At 36.1% G+C, this 16,062-nt stretch overlaps 1 protein-coding gene across 1 annotated transcript; it reads left to right on the forward strand.

Annotated features, from left to right (window-relative positions):
- The first annotated feature begins 207 nt into the window (after positions 1 to 207).
- On the forward strand, positions 208 to 13,181 carry LOC107782721 (acyl-coenzyme A thioesterase 2, chloroplastic). Its single transcript, XM_016603652.2, has 5 exons — positions 208 to 979; positions 1,241 to 1,418; positions 4,976 to 5,445; positions 10,879 to 11,007; positions 12,730 to 13,181. Exons 1-5 carry the CDS (start codon positions 488 to 490, stop codon positions 12,865 to 12,867), a joined length of 1,407 nt encoding a protein of 468 aa, XP_016459138.1. The 5' UTR covers positions 208 to 487; the 3' UTR covers positions 12,868 to 13,181.
- The last annotated feature ends 2,881 nt before the right edge of the window (positions 13,182 to 16,062 follow it).

A 16,062-nucleotide genomic window follows, 5' to 3' on the forward strand; every position in this document is an offset into this window, starting at 1 on the left:
CCGTTAGTGAGTGACAGAAACCGGTGGGGTTTATCAAAAGTGCACCACTTTTGCTAAGAAAGAGGACTATTAGTGCCAATATAAAAGAATAAGGACTATTTGGAATCTAAAGATAAAGATAAGGGATCATTTTGCTCCTATATTTAACAAGATGATCCAAACAAGAAAATTCGGTATCATAAATTTGAAGGGATGAGTTTGGAGGATAATCATCGTGTCCAACATTAAATGGGTAGATAATTAAGGATTAGCAATATTGATGCCGAAGGAAATTCAACAGAGTACAACTCATTTGGTGTTCAAAGAATCTTTATTTAACAATATCACGGCCTCTATTCTTTCCAGTTGAGAGCTACAACTTTCTCAAATGAAACCTACAAGAACACTACTTTCTTGCCACTTCTTCTACCCATCGTATCTATCAGGAAAAACCCAAAATCTTGCCTCAAAGTTTATTCTATTGGTGTAATTTCATCTCCATAAAAAAATGGGGAGGCCATCATCAAGATTGCATTTTTTTACCAAAAGGTGTCCCAAATTCTCAAATTTCTTGCTTGGCTTAGCCAATTATGAAAAACCCTTTTTTGCATTTTGTGATGAAATGGTGTCTCAGACTAGGATATTTTCAGTTGGACAAAATAGTGATCCAGTCCCAGATGTGGCAACCATTGATGCAGGTTGTTCAATTAGAAAGCCAATCAGTTTGTGGCCAGGTATGTACCATTCACCTGTGACAAATGCATTGTGGGAAGCAAGATCAAGTATCTTTGAGAGACTTTCAAGTGCCCCAGTTGATCCTTCTCCACCAACTGCAACTGATTTGATTGCTAAGACCCCATCTAAGAGTAGGACTAGTGTTCTTTACAAATTCTCTTCTGATTATGTGCTGAGAGAGCAATATAGGAACCCCTGGAATGAGATTAGGATGGGAAAGTTGCTTGAAGACCTTGATGCTTTGGCTGGAACTATATCCTTCAAGGTACTCTGGCTTTGACCATCTGCTTATTGCATATCTGTTAGAGCTGAGCTCCCATTATCTTTATAGTTAAAACGTCTCGACTTGAATGCTATCAGGGTACTTAAGACTTGACCATGTTTGTGTTTGGTTTGTCAGTTATGATCACACAAGATTGTTCTTATTATTAGAATTTTGCTGTGCTAGTCATGTACTTCTGAACCAAAGAATTTCCTCTCTTATGAAGTATTGTACTCATATTCTCTTTCTCTCTTTTCAATCCAGCACTGTTCCAGTAATGATGGTACTACTAGGCCCTTGATACTAGTTACAGCTTCTGTGGACAAGATGCTTCTGAAAAAACCTATTCTTATTGATACTAATCTTACAATAGAGGGCGCTGTTACATGGGTTGGTCGGTCATCTATGGAGATTCAATTGGAAGTGATGCAATCTTCACCAGGTATATTCCCAAAGTCATAGTTCTCTTAGTTCAGAAATTGTGATTTTCGTGGAAAATTGTTCCTGCTTTCATGCAGAGTCATAAGGAAATGACATATCTACTTTCATGTTAATTATTAATAATGATTTAGTGCTATACTATCTCTTTCCTAAGTGGTTATAGGTTAATGCTTTGCTAATGCAAGGGTAATACCACCAATTAGAGTTGAGATTTTCAAACTGCAAATATATGAATATTTGTCATATCGACATAGAGCTTAGCAACGCATCAGCTTGCTTCCAGCAATTGGGTACTAGATTTTCTATATACACCTTGTATGCGGGTTTTATCATTAAATCATTATTAAATTCATAAGTATAAACTAGTAAATAAATTTGAAATATTTAAAATTTTATCTTTGCATCTGAATCAGAAATTTAAGATGATTTTGACCTTGATTGACATGTCTTCTACCTCATAAGTTTCCCTAATTGTAATATTTTCAATTTATCTATTCGTACAATTGTTTCTTCCATTATTGTTTTTTCTTCTTATGCATCTCTCTTCACTAAATCAATTGCTTTAATTGTGTTTCCTCTTAAAGCCCCACATAACTTGATACTTTTCGACACTGCAAGTGCAAACATCGGGTGAAGTCAATTTAGATACATTAGGCTGGGTTGAATCATTTTCAGGATTTTCATATTAGCCACAGTAAAGGGAGTTCCCCATGTATCAGTTTCTTTGTAAACTACTTGATGCCCTTCAGTTCTCTTTCTTCAACTTATGTTAACACTATCCTAGTGCTTATTTAAGGCTGATCCATTAAGGATGTCATATCGTAAAACTTTAGCGAAGACCTCCTTTGGAAACATTAACGCTATGTGAAAAGGGTGCTGAGACACATTTGCAAAACCACTTGTAATATTATGGTGACAAAGATGGTTTCGCTCTTCTCGTTATCAGCTTTTTTGTAAAGAAAACTCATGAATCAGAAATAAATTCTTAAAGGGACAATGGAAGATGAACTGGTACTAGTTGGTTGATTTTGTTGAGCTACATGGCCAGTTCAGGAAGGGTTGTAATTAACAAACTCCAGAAACAAGGCCAAGCCTGAATGCAAGTGATATAGATTCACTAGAGAACACAGAGGAGATACTTATTGTTCTTGAATATGAGATTGAATTCTGCTCCTTCTTTTCTTTTATATGTTGCATTGGGTTCATATGCTTGCCATATCACTTGTGTCCTGGATGTTTGGGTGCATTTAAGAATACTGCATTTTAAAAGTGAAGCATAAGTGTCAGGGTCTCAGGTCGTGAACAGTTATCTTAAATTTTTGAGCTGTTTTTAATCAACTGTAATTTTAGTGTCAATTTCGTAAACCAATTCATACATGACTGGCCGTCCCTGTGGAATTTTTCCTGTGGAAGAAAATGCTTTTTACTTGTAACTTGTAAGTACTCCCTCCGTTTCAATTTATGTGACACACTTTCTTTATTAGTCCATTCCAATAAGAATAACACAATTATATATTTGAAAATAATTTAACTTTAAACTTTTCATTTTGCTAATTTTACCCTTAATGAGAAGCTTTTGAAGCCGCACAAATTGAAAGCCTCACAAAAACTTTTACCCTTTAAGCTTTTGAAACCACAAGTTTCAAAGTCTTCCTCTTTTTGCCGAGTCAAACTACGTCACATAAATTGTGTTAGATAGTTATGTGTAAATAGTCGTAGTCCTATATGTAGTAGGAGTAGAATATGTCCTACTCCCATATGTAGTAAGAGTAGAATATGTATTATATATATGGCTCATTGTATCGTTGTTAAAAAAAATAGATTTTTCTCCCGTGCATTCTCACATGGTATCAGAGCTTCAGTCATCAGATCTGAAACCCTTGTGCGACCAAACCCCAGAAATTCCAGTCCCATCTGAACAGAAAAGTCAGTCACCGTGCGTCTTACCGGTTGATGACTCAAGATTGATTTGCGTTATCTCCTCATCGGTAAGTGTTGTGCAAAAACCAACACTACCATCTTGTTCGGAAAAGTCAGGTGACAAAACCCCAGTCAATTGCTCCGGCAGAAAGTCACACGCCTCCACGCACCGCCAGAACTAGGGTTCCAGCGAGCTACAGTAACTTTTCCGGCGCGTGAGCCATTCCGGCCACTTTTTGAAAAAACTTCTTAGGACAACTTACTCGTCTAGTGATTCTGAGCCTACCCATATAAATTACATCAAATTCTGACAACTTTTATTTTTTCCGGCATGAACAGTGATTTCCCGGTGTGAATAGTAATTTCCAGAAAAGTTTATGTTTTCTGGTGGTGTTGTAGAACCTATTTTGTAGTGTGGAATTCGGCTTAGTCTCACTATTTTCTAATTTTTCCGGCGACCTTTTGGCCAACTTTTGTTTATCAGCAACCACTTGGTTTTGTTGCTCAGGGGGAGTCTAGTGGCCTTGTATGTCGAGTGATCAGCTTGCAGATATTTTTACCAAGTCCCTCACTGGTCCTCGTATTAGTTACATATGTAACAAGCTCGGTACATATGATTTGTGTGCACCGGCTTGAGAGGGAGTGTTAGATAGTTATGTGTAAATAGTCCTAGTCCTATATGTAGTAGGAGTAGAATATGTCATAGTCCCATATGTAGTAGGAGTAGAATATCTATTATATATAGGGCTCATTGTAGCGTTGTTAAAAAAAATAGATTTTTCTCCCATACATTCTCACAAATTGAAACGGAGGGAGTACTAACTTTTGTGTCATTGTTTATCGTTTTAATTGATATCACATTACTATTAAAAGCCATTTGCTTCTTTCTTCATTTTTCATCTAGAGCAATCACCCTCTCTTCTTCTCCTAGTAAGCTAGTAATCTTCTTCCTCTTTTTCTGTTTTCAGGCTTTTTTCGCCCTCTTCTCAAATCTACTCTCTTAGTAGAGTTATTAAAGAATTAAATAAAAAACTGATGATGCCAACAATTATTTTTTGAATTGATTGGAAGAAAATTGAAAGCTAATATTGAGATTGACGTTATCTTGCAGTGGCGTTGTCGAAATTACAATTTACTGATGTTGGATTACTATTTTCATTATTGTATTCTAGAAGCTGAAATTTAGCAAGTATTGTAGCAGTTTTATGCTATAAGTACTTAAGTCATATATTTTTTTTCTTTTTATATTTTCCATAAATTGTACCCTTCACTTCGGAAAGTGTGCAACTCGCTTTTCGCTTAAAACACCACGAGGCTTATCCTTGTTTGTATCTTTCACTTTTAAAAGCTCTGTGGTATTCATAAATAAGAAGGAATTTGTTTCAGTATTCCATTTCTGCTGGAAAATGCAGTAGTGAATTACAGTATTGCAGGCTTACATGCCTTATGATTTTTGAAAATTAAACAAAAAAATTATTTGATAGTGATAGAAGATATTTCTTGGAAAGGCTAGGTTTCTCAGAGTATTTTCTGGGTAAACTTCTGGTTTTGCAAAGGACCGAGTTTTGATAGCTTTCTATGTATTGCCTCTATATTTGGTGGTTATCGTCTCCTATGACATGGAGCATTTTCTTGCAGAAGCATCCAGTACCTCACAGTCATTAGCTCTAACTGCAAACTTCACTTTTGTGGCCCGAGACTCTAAGACTGGAAAATCAGCTCCAATTAATCAGATTTCGCCTGAAACTGAAAAAGAAAAGCTTCTCTGGGAAGAAGCAGAAGAAAGAAACAAAATGAGAAAGATTAAAAAAGGGGAACAAAAGAAGGAAATTCAGGGTGAGGAAGTGAAAGGGCTAAACGAGTTGCTGGCTGAGGGCCGAATCTTTTGTGATATGCCTGCTTTGGCATATAGAGACAGCATTTTAATAATGGATACGTGTCTTCAGAACTCTTTGATTTGCCAGCCACAGCAACGAAACATCCATGGCCGAATTTTTGGAGGATTCTTGATGCGGAGAGCTTTTGAGCTGGCTTATGCAACAGCTTATGCATTTGCAGGCAGTGCACCTTGCTTTGTGGAAGTTGATCATGTTGATTTCTTGAAACCTGTAAGTTTAGCTATTACCTTTTAGCATATAGTCACCCTATTATTCAATCTCAAAAAAATATCGTCACACTATATGTTACCATCTCAAAAAAATTATCGTCACACTATTCCTTACATTTAATTTTTCTTGGATCTAAATTAAAAGGTTGAGCGTAGGATAGATTAAAACAATGATTTTGATTCTAAATACTTCAAACAGTACATTCCCAACAAAGTTCTAGTGATTCAATTTCTGTTTCATTCTAATGGTACCAAAAGTTTGTAGACTGTTCATTCTTTCTCCTCTGAAGGTCCACCTTTTCCTTATGTATGATTTCTAAGTCAATCAAATTGAATACTACCTCCGTTCCATTTTTATGTGGCATTATTACTATTTGGAGAGTTAAACAGGGTCTTCTTTGACCACAATATTGTAATTATTTTGAACTATTCAAAATTTTATGGTTATTATTTTAAATGACTAATTATCATGACTTATAATACTTTTGATGTAATCTCCAAATATGCAAATTTTATTTCAAAAAACTTGAAAATCTTTTTTCCAAATTCTTACACCGGAAATTAATTAGTTTGACCTTCGTATCCAAATCCCTCTACAAGAGTGAGTAGTATATAATGTTTATTAAAGTAATCTTGTACCGAAAACTGTCATTTTCAACCCAATACATAAAGCCACGAAAGAATAGTTTACATCTACATTATCCGAATTAGTTTCGGTCGGCTATATGGTCGTCTAAACTATGAGTGTTTTATGTTTCTGTAGAAATTGTCAAATCTTTCATCCCCAATACAACATCTACCTAGTCGGCTTGACTATAGTCATATTTTGTTATAGGCATAGTATGTGAGTTCTACACCTTTCTTAGTCATTCTTCTTTGCAGAACTACAAAAGTTAAATATAGTCTCACACCTCCATCTTATACCTGCAAAAGCCAATAAGTTTCACCATTAATTTACTTCCATTACATCTAGTAATGCCGAACTAATTCTACACAACTACTTACAATATTTTTGACTAAACATTTTACCTTGCAATAGTTTAATCTTTTTTTTTTTTGTGTGTGTGGGTGTGGGGGGGGGGGGAGGGGGAGGGGGTTATGTTCCTTGTACTGATAGTATGTCGAGAATGTAGTTAATTTTTCATGAGAAGATATTTATAAAAAGATGCTACATGAAACGATGAAGGCATTGTGAAGTTCCTATAATCAGGATTCAGGATCTGATATTTGGCTTGTATGTGGAAGTTAGATGCTTTATGATCCCACATACTGGGTCTCGTAAGGTATTTAAGGGATTACAAATAGGATACAACGTGATCCCCACTAAGCAAGTGAATATCCGGCAATATTCTCTTGAAATTTGGAAACAGAGTTCAATCATTGATGCATATTGTGTGTGAAAGTAAATTTGAATCACAAATAATATAGGAATTTTTACACTCTGGATCATCTGGTCCAATCTTATAACCAAAACATGCCCATATTTGTAATCCTTACTCGGTTTGCACCCTTTTGTATATATTTTGAAAAACCCTCATTAGCAGCCCCCATTTCCCTTCTCCTTTTAAAACCGTTGACTACCTCCTCTCTCGTCATTTTGTAGTGTTTTCTTTTTCTTGCATCTTGGCAGTACTTCTTAAGAAGTGAACATAGATTATTCTTTTGCACAAATTTCATTCTTTTCCTCCAAGTTTTACACCCAAAAACTTTTAAGTGCATGTATCTATTTTTTTTCAAGATCTTGGCATTAGTAGTTTTTTATTTTAAAAAGGAAAAGTCAGTATGCACTCTCACACTTTGTCACGACTCGAAATCCCAACCGTGGGGCCATGATGGCGCCTAACACCGAATGCCAGGCAAGCCAACATAAACGGATAATATAAAAACAAAAGCAGTAGCTATCTAATAACTGATCAAAGACATAACATAAACCATCCCAAGATTTTGGTGTCACAAGTACATGAGCGTCTAGATCCAAGCTAAATACAAGGTTTGAAAGAAATACATTACTATCCGAAATAAAAGGAAACAATGCAAGAAATAGGAAAATGACTCCAGGGTCTGCGAACGGAATGCAGCTCTACCTCGAATCACTAACTGGTAGCTGCTAAGTACCTCTCGGGACTCCGCTGGTACCAACATCAAAATCTCTTTCCACAACAAAATCACAATTAATCATGGCTTTTCCTTTCGAACAAGCCTCCAAACCAACCGAATCTAGCCTATTATCAATCAAACAATTCAAAACAAGCTTTAGAAACCACCTACGAATGAAAAAGGTTTAATTTTGATCATTTTAAAAAAAGTCAACCCCGGGCCCGGTTGGTCGAAATTCGAGATTCAGACCAAAACCCGATTACCCATTCACCCCCGAGCTTGGTTATGTGATTTGTTTCGAAATCCGACCTCAATTTGAGGGCTAAATCTCAATTTTATAAAATTCCTAAATTCTATCCAAAATCCCTAATTTATACTATGAAATTCGTTTTGATGTTAAAAATTCATGAAAAGTAATTGAAATTGATTAAAAACTAGTTAGAGATGCTTACCAATGAATTTGGAGAGAAAAAGTTCTTCAAAAATCGCCTCTAGAGTGTTTAGGGTTGAGAAATGGTGTAAAATGAGCTAAGTCCCGATTTTTCCCTCTTTTACCCAGCTGCAGACGCCGCAATTGCGAACTCTTTTTCGCAATTGCGATACCCGCAAATGCGAGACACTGATCGCAAAAGCGGTCTGTGCATCCGATGCACAAAAGTCACAAATGCGGCAAAACTTTCGCATTTGCGAAGCTGCCCCCAAGGTTGTCAGAGTCGCAAATGCGAGACTCCAGCTGCATTTGCGATTTCCCAGCCTTCGCAAATGCGGTTCCTTCGCAAATGTGAAGTTCCCCGATCCCAGTGCCTTTCGCAAATGTGATCATTTGGCCGCAAAAGCGATGCTCGCAAATGCGAGCCTGACCTCGCAAATGCGAGCCTGACCTCGCAAATGCGAGATCTGCAGGCTTGCACCAGCAACTGCTGAACACCGGCAGTCCCAAAATCGTCTGTAACACCTCCAAAACTCACCCTAGCCCCTCGGGCTCCAAACCGAACATGCACACAGTTGTAATAATATCCTGCAAACTTGCTCGCTACCTGAAATCATCAAAATAACATCAAAAAACAAGAATCGATCATCAAAACTCAAGATTTCAACTTGAAAACTCAATTTTCACAATTTTTCACATAATGCGCGGAAATGCGCTCGGGACACCCCGGAGCCAACCAAACGTTCGTACAAGTAAAAAAACGTGAACCTACCGGAATCGTCAAAATACCGATCCGAGGTCGTTAACCAAAAATATTGACCGTGGTCAACTCTAGCCTCATTTTAAATCAAAAATCTCATTTTCTTCAAAATTTTACGTAAAAGTTTTTCGGAAAACGACACGGACCCCGCACGCAAATCAATAAAAACATCAAATGAAGCTATGGGAGGTCTCGGAGCACTGAAATTAAGGCTAGTACTCAAAACAATCTATCGGGTCGTCACACGCCTATTAGTACAAAGTAAGGTTATGTTAGGTATCTTATCTTTTATGTAACAGAACTTTAAGGTACAGTGGGGTTGAATTTTCTTTCACAAATTGGCTGAGGTTTCCCATCAAGATGTAATAACCTTCTTTTTCCTTGCTTCTTCAACCCCTTAATGGAAGTAGGGTGCAAAATGAGAGAGGGAAGCACATCTATTTACTTCTAGTGGTGAGCACCCTCCACTTCCAACCAAGAGGTTGTGAGTTCGAGTCACCCCAAGAGCAAGGTGGGGAGTTCTTGGAGGAAGGGAGCCGATGGTCTATCGGAAACAGCCTCTCTACCCCAGGGTAGGGGTAAGGTCTGCGTACACACTACCCTCCCTAAACCCCACTAGTGGGATTATACTGGGTTGTTGTTGTTGTTGTTGTTGTTTGTTCCTTGGGTTTAAATACAAGTGAACTGGAAATAGTCCATTGATTTTCTTCTAACCTCATTTCTTACCCTTTTAATGAGTATCTTTTGAGAAAACAAGGTAAAATGTTCGGTTTTTTATGGCTGATGAATAACGATAGACGACAATTTAATTGACTTTTTTTTTTAGAAAAACCATTTGATTATAAAGATAATGTTAGTGGTCAAACCTATCCATTCATTCAATGAGAAAGTTTTTTTTAAGGATAATTAAGTAGTTTGATTCAAGGTGATCACTGTTATAAGATAATGTAAGTGGTCAAACCGTAGGGTAACCATGAGAGAAAGAAAAAGAATTTTGCAATTGCATCATTCATTCCTTTTCTTGACAGTAATAGAATCATGGTTGGCAAAGAGGAACTAGAAATTGCAGTACTACAAAATATTTAGTTTTAGTCTATATAATATTTGAAGTCATTTAGTGAATTATTTTTTATTTTTATGTTCTTGACAGAACTCCAACTTTTTCTTCAAACAATATGTAGCAATTTGTATCAACACTGTATAATAATGTATAACAGTGTATAAACACCTCTAATACGCTATTATACATGTTTATACAAGGTTATATATTGTTTTAAAATAAGTATATAATATTGTATAATAATATATAAAGATGTATAAACACTGTTGCAAAATAATGTTGGCTATGCCGGTGAAAATTGAAAAAGGTGGCTATGTGGGTGCAATACCCTGTGTTGTACTGTAAATTTTAAAGAACTCCCAATGGTATACCACGTGATCCTATTAACCGAGTGAACACCTAGCATCATCCTCTGGGAATTGGTAATTCGAGTTGATGCATATGTCGAGCTGTGAAGTAGCGGCACCCTCTGATTTTTTGGAGACACAAAAGGTTTAATGCTTTATGGGATTGAGCATCTATCAATTCAGTTAACTCTGCACTGCTACTGAGATGTAATGTCTGAAGAGATTAAATAAAATTGTAAAAATTTTGATGTACCTAGAATACATGATATTCCTTGTGATATCAAACTGTAGCTTTTATATTTAAATAAGTGAATCTCCAACATTGAGGATTTCTTTTTTTCTTGGTTAGATGCTTGAGAAAGTACTATATTTAGATGTGCTAACGTTTCTGCTACAACTAATAGACCATTTTAGAAGTAGTTTAATTGTGTTAACAGCCACTTTGAAGTGGAAGTAAAGAAGGCATTCAGTAGGGTTCTGACCAATCTTTTACAATCTCTAGTGTGTATGTGGCTGTTTGCTTGCAGCCTAGCTGTGATCGCCTCACCTTTATTGGTAATATTCAGACTTGAATAACTACCCAAAGATCCATCAAAATTAAGGAAAAGCAATGGGATGGTGTGTTTTTTATTACAGACCATTCATTATAGCAAACCCTCAATGGAATATGTTTCATGCTAAGTTTCTGCACTTGAGTATAATTATGTTGATGAGATTTAACTCTTAATCTGCTGATGCAGGTCGATGTGGGAAATTTTCTCCGCCTCAAATCATGTGTTTTGTACACAGAACTAGAGAATTTGGGTAGGCCTCTGATTAATGTAGAAGTGATAGCTCATGTTATGCGGCCGGAGTTGCGTTCTAGTGAGGTGAGCATTGGCACTCTATAGAATAACATATCGCTGTATTGATATTATTGATAATAGTGCCTTATGTGGATCATCTAAAGTTTATTAATCTTTATTTTGTAGTTTATTTGAACTATCAACTTTTTTCATGCATGTAACTAGTTCTTACGTGAGAAAATGCTTGTTCTCATCATTGAGTATTCCTTCAAAATAGTCATCATTGCGTACGACATTTCGTGTTTATCCATCAATTCTTGTTGTTAGCAAATCTAGTCTTATTTTTTGATGAGTAAATCTGGTCTTATTAACTCTTCTACTTTCTGACAAGACGGATCTGGTATTTATTCCATCAAAAACCAAATGAAACCTCCCTTTTGACTCACTTGTGAGGAAATTTTGGTCTATTGTTTTTCAGTCTATCAACTTAAAGGTTTAGGCGTTTAGCTAATCTTGTCTGCTAATGCCTTAAGTTTGTTTTTTGGTTATATGATTAGAAGAAGTGTTTAACCGATGTATTAAATATGTTTGGGAGAAACATGTATTTTCTTTGTTAGAGTGTCCCACATTGGTTGAGGAAATGCGTTGGTCTTCTTATATGGTATTGGACAATCCTCACCTCAAAAGCTAGCATTTGAGGTTGATATGAGCCCAAGGTCCATTTTCTTAATATGATATTAGAGCTAGTCTGATTCTTGTTGCTGTGTTTCCCGGTGTTGGACACCCATGTTATGTTATGTATACTCCAATTGGAATTAGGAGATGTTGGAGTATCTCACATGTTAAGGGAATGGACTTTGTCTCATATAGTTTTGGACAATTCTCACCTCATGAACTAGCTTTTGGGTACAGTTAGACTCGAGGTCTATTTTCTTAACATCTTAATTATTGATTAAATGGTAACAACCAAATCAACACTAAACTGTGGGCCTTCATGGCTTTAGCTTAGTGGTAAGAGCCTAGAGCTTAATGTGTGGGTTAGGTGCATGTCATGAGTTCAAACTTCGCCACAAACAAAAGCCCGGTATTTGAGTGGAGAAGGATAAAGGGGAGAGCTTGGTATCCAATGATTTTCAAAACGTGACCCAATTGGTCCTTGAGGATTTCTCGGTTATCAAAAAGAATTAACACTAAAGTGTGTTTGGTATGGCAAAAGTTATTTTCCATGAAAAATACTTTCTTAGAAAATATTCCGGTGTTTGGTTAGTGGATAGAAATATTTCTCGAAAACAATATATATAAAAGGTTAGTAATAATATTTGCAGATTGGAGAGAGTTTTTTTATGAAGTAGCAAATCAGAGAGTGTTTTGATGAAAATTCTGAAACTTAAAGATTAATAGTAATGTTTAGGTGTTAGTTGGAGCAAATAATATGATTTTATAAGTCAATTTAGTTATAAGAAAAATGACGTCCGCCCTTAAGCGAGGGAAGTCAGTTTTCCCCTTTTAATGGAAAATAATTTCTTTGGAAAGCATTTTCTTTTGACCTAGTATGAGAAAATGACTTCTTTATGGAAAACATTTTCTTGGTAATGACTTCCGGCATGCCAAATACACTTGCTAAAGACAGATAGGATGCTAGAAAAGGGCGCATTTCAAGGTCAAGTGAGTGGTTCTGTGTTGATTTGTCGTCTTATTCTCCATGTTTCCATTCTTTATAAACTAAGAAAAGTGCATATCTACTGCAGAAACTTCCATTCAGTATATTGCTCAAACACTTGGAGTAGTGATGCTTTTCTTTTTCAGGTTTCAAACAATTTCTATTTCACTTTCACTGTCCAACAAGATTCACTGAAAAATGGTAAGCGGATTAGGAATGTCGTCCCTGGTACAGAGGAAGAAGCACGGCGTGTGATTGAACGTATGGATGCTGAAAAGTCATGAAGTTTTAGTTCTTGAATAGCATCATTTGGCAGATAGATTCTGAGGAAAAGCAAGACAATGTCTGAGGACACTACTTGATTTTGAGTTCCAAACTAGAAGCACAGCAAAGATGCCTCCAGTTATTTAAAGCAACCACAAAAGCTATTTATTTTTTAAAATGCTTTGTCAATAACCAGTTAGATTGCAGGTACAGAGAGCTTAGAAAGCCATCCTTTTGCTTTCGTATTAACAAGGCTCTTAGAAATGTACTAGATGAAGATTGCCCGTGCTATTGCACAGGCCCAACATATTAAGCATTCTGCTTGTTTTTTTTCTTCTAAGCGTTCCATCTATAGATAAGAAATTGGACTAGTAGGCTTTTCGATACAGCATGCAAAATGGTAGGATGGTACAACATATGCAAAAGAGGACATAAAAAGAATTTACAGTCAACCATAAGTAGCGATTACAATCAGGTATATTGATGCAATACCCATAGAATATAGAAAATGTGCATCTTCAAGCAAAGCAACCCGTCAAGAGTAAGCATACAAAAACTTTTGTATGGTTCTAACTTACCATGAAAAACTCAGGGGAGGAAGGATAGAGGCATCATATTGAGAAGATCTCTCTGAGAAGTATACTTATTTTTGGGAGAAGAACCTGGATTCATTTTTCATGCAGCAGAACTTACCTCACGTCTACACGTCCTCCGGAGGAGTAAAATCATCATTGTATTTTCAAGTAATCCCTTTTGTCAAAGTAAAGTGAAGGTTTACACTCTATGGCATGACATCTGTAAAACTACAGTCTATCACATTTAGAATTCTGGGCATTAATCTGGAATACTTGAATAAATTATACGTCTCAACGATAAGATTACACAATTCGGGTATGACAAATGATATGTTTTGAAATATCATCTAATCACTGGCTAAACTTTAATAACTCAAGCCTTCTGATATAGTATCCAACATGTACATAATTCAAACACCTGCTCTTGCACTAATCATTCAATATGGCCATAAAAATTCAGCAAACAACATGTCACGACCCCAAAATTCCACCTTAGGTAGTCATGACGGCACCGAGTCTCTAAGACTAGGTAAGCCTAACACGCATCGAGAACTTAACAGAATTAACGAATAAGATATAAAATTAAACTGATAATTATCACAATAAACCAATACGGATCAACAGGTACATAATTCCAAAAACCGGTGGAACTGAGTCATAAGCTCTAAAGAAATACTCTAGAAATCTCTAAGTATAACACTGTTTGGTATGAAGATAAACAGTAGTAAAGGCAATAACAGAAGCTGACTCCGAGGCCTGCGAGCATCAAACAAGTATACCTTGAAGTCTCCGAAATATCCGGGTCAACTCACTAGCATCCGGCACGAGCAGAAGTACTTGGATCTATACAAAAATGTGCAGAAGCGTAGCATAAGTACACCACAACGGTACCCGGTAAGTATCAAGCCTAACCTTGGAAGAGTAGTGACGAGATCTGGTCAAGATACCTACTCGACATAAAAACATGTGCAAAATATTAATATAATCCAACAACAGGGAAATAAAGGCAATAAGTGACAATAAAGCAATTTATCAACACAAGGCTAACAACGAAAATAAAAGCAATAAATGACAACAAAGAGTGTACATGTGATAAAGACAACAAGTAACCAACTACAATCAAAATGAGAATGGAATGAGGTAAGGAAAGCAAAACAATAACAGTTCAAACCAACAAGCCTTTCCAACATAGAATGTACAAAAATATCATACCGAGGTACCACACCTCATATTCATATTTCACAAGTCATAATCAAAATCTTCCTTATATCGCCGCGTACGCCTTGCATTTATTTTAAAACTATTTTTTTTGAAATAGCTACACATGTTTTAGCTCCCTTATCTCATCGCGTGGCTTCAAGTAATTCCCTTACTAGCAACACGCATATAAATTCTAACTTATCTCGTCACATGCACATCAATACCCACCCTTTTACCACCGTATGCGCATCAATATCACAACGCAATAGTCAACTCACACCACATGTACCCATATGCTACAACATTGCCAAAATCAACAATATCAATGTCACCACAACACATAGCCCACGGCTCAACCACAATATGTACAAGAATCTCAATAATAATAAAATGAATGAAAAATAACTCAGCAAGGAAAGGTATTTAATAACCAACAATTTCAACCACAAATGTATTAATAGCTCTCAACAACTATCACTTCAATAACTCAACAATGAGGGTATTTCCATGAAATAGCAACTTCAAATTCTAATGCATAACATAAGCTTAACATTGAAAGAAGTAGCATGAAATAACAATAACGACTAAATGCATGAGAATAACTCAACAATGAAAAGAATAGCATGTAACAACTACTACTAATAAATGCGTATAAGAGTAACCTTGACAATGAAAACTAGAACACGTACTAACAATTTTATTTAAAACATGTAAGGATAAACTTGACAACGAAAGATAGAACAAATAATAATAACTTCAATTATATGCTTATAAGTAACCTAAGAGTTAAAATCGGTCAATTTTCACATATAAGCTCGTGCACTCACTCATCACCTCATGTACACGTCTTTCACATATTTCAAATAGTACAATCAACCTAATACTAAGGGGTAGTTCCCCCCCCTTCCTCCCCCCCACAAAGTTAGGCAAGATACTTATCTCAACTAGGCAAAATCAACACTCAAAAATGGCTTTTCCCTTAAATTTTGCCTCCGCACGGCTCAAATCTAACCAAAAATGACTTAATATCATCAAACAATGCAAGAGAAATTAATTATAATTAATAAAGCTATGATATTTACACAATTCCTCAAAAGTCTAACCCCCGGGCCCGCCCGGTGAAAACCCGATTCCAAGGATAGATGTCGGCTACCCATAACCCCATAAGTCCATATATGCGTTTGTTTTCAAATCCGAGTCCAATTCGACTCTCAAATCCCAAATTTTTATTTTTCAAAATATAAAAAATTTTCCCAAAATTTTTCTTATATTCTCCAGAATTTAATGTTAAATTTCTTATATAATTATGTAATATAATTGAAAATCACTTACCCAATAGTTGTAGGTGAAAATGCCTCCTCACATTCGCCTCCTACCGAGTCTAGGGTTCTACAATATGAAAAATGAGACTAAATCCCATCTTCCCAACCCTTTTGTTTA

The sequence above is a fragment of the Nicotiana tabacum genome, chromosome 21, assembly GCF_000715075.1.
Source record: "Nicotiana tabacum cultivar K326 chromosome 21, ASM71507v2, whole genome shotgun sequence".
NCBI classification, from domain to species: Eukaryota; Viridiplantae; Streptophyta; class Magnoliopsida; order Solanales; family Solanaceae; genus Nicotiana; species Nicotiana tabacum.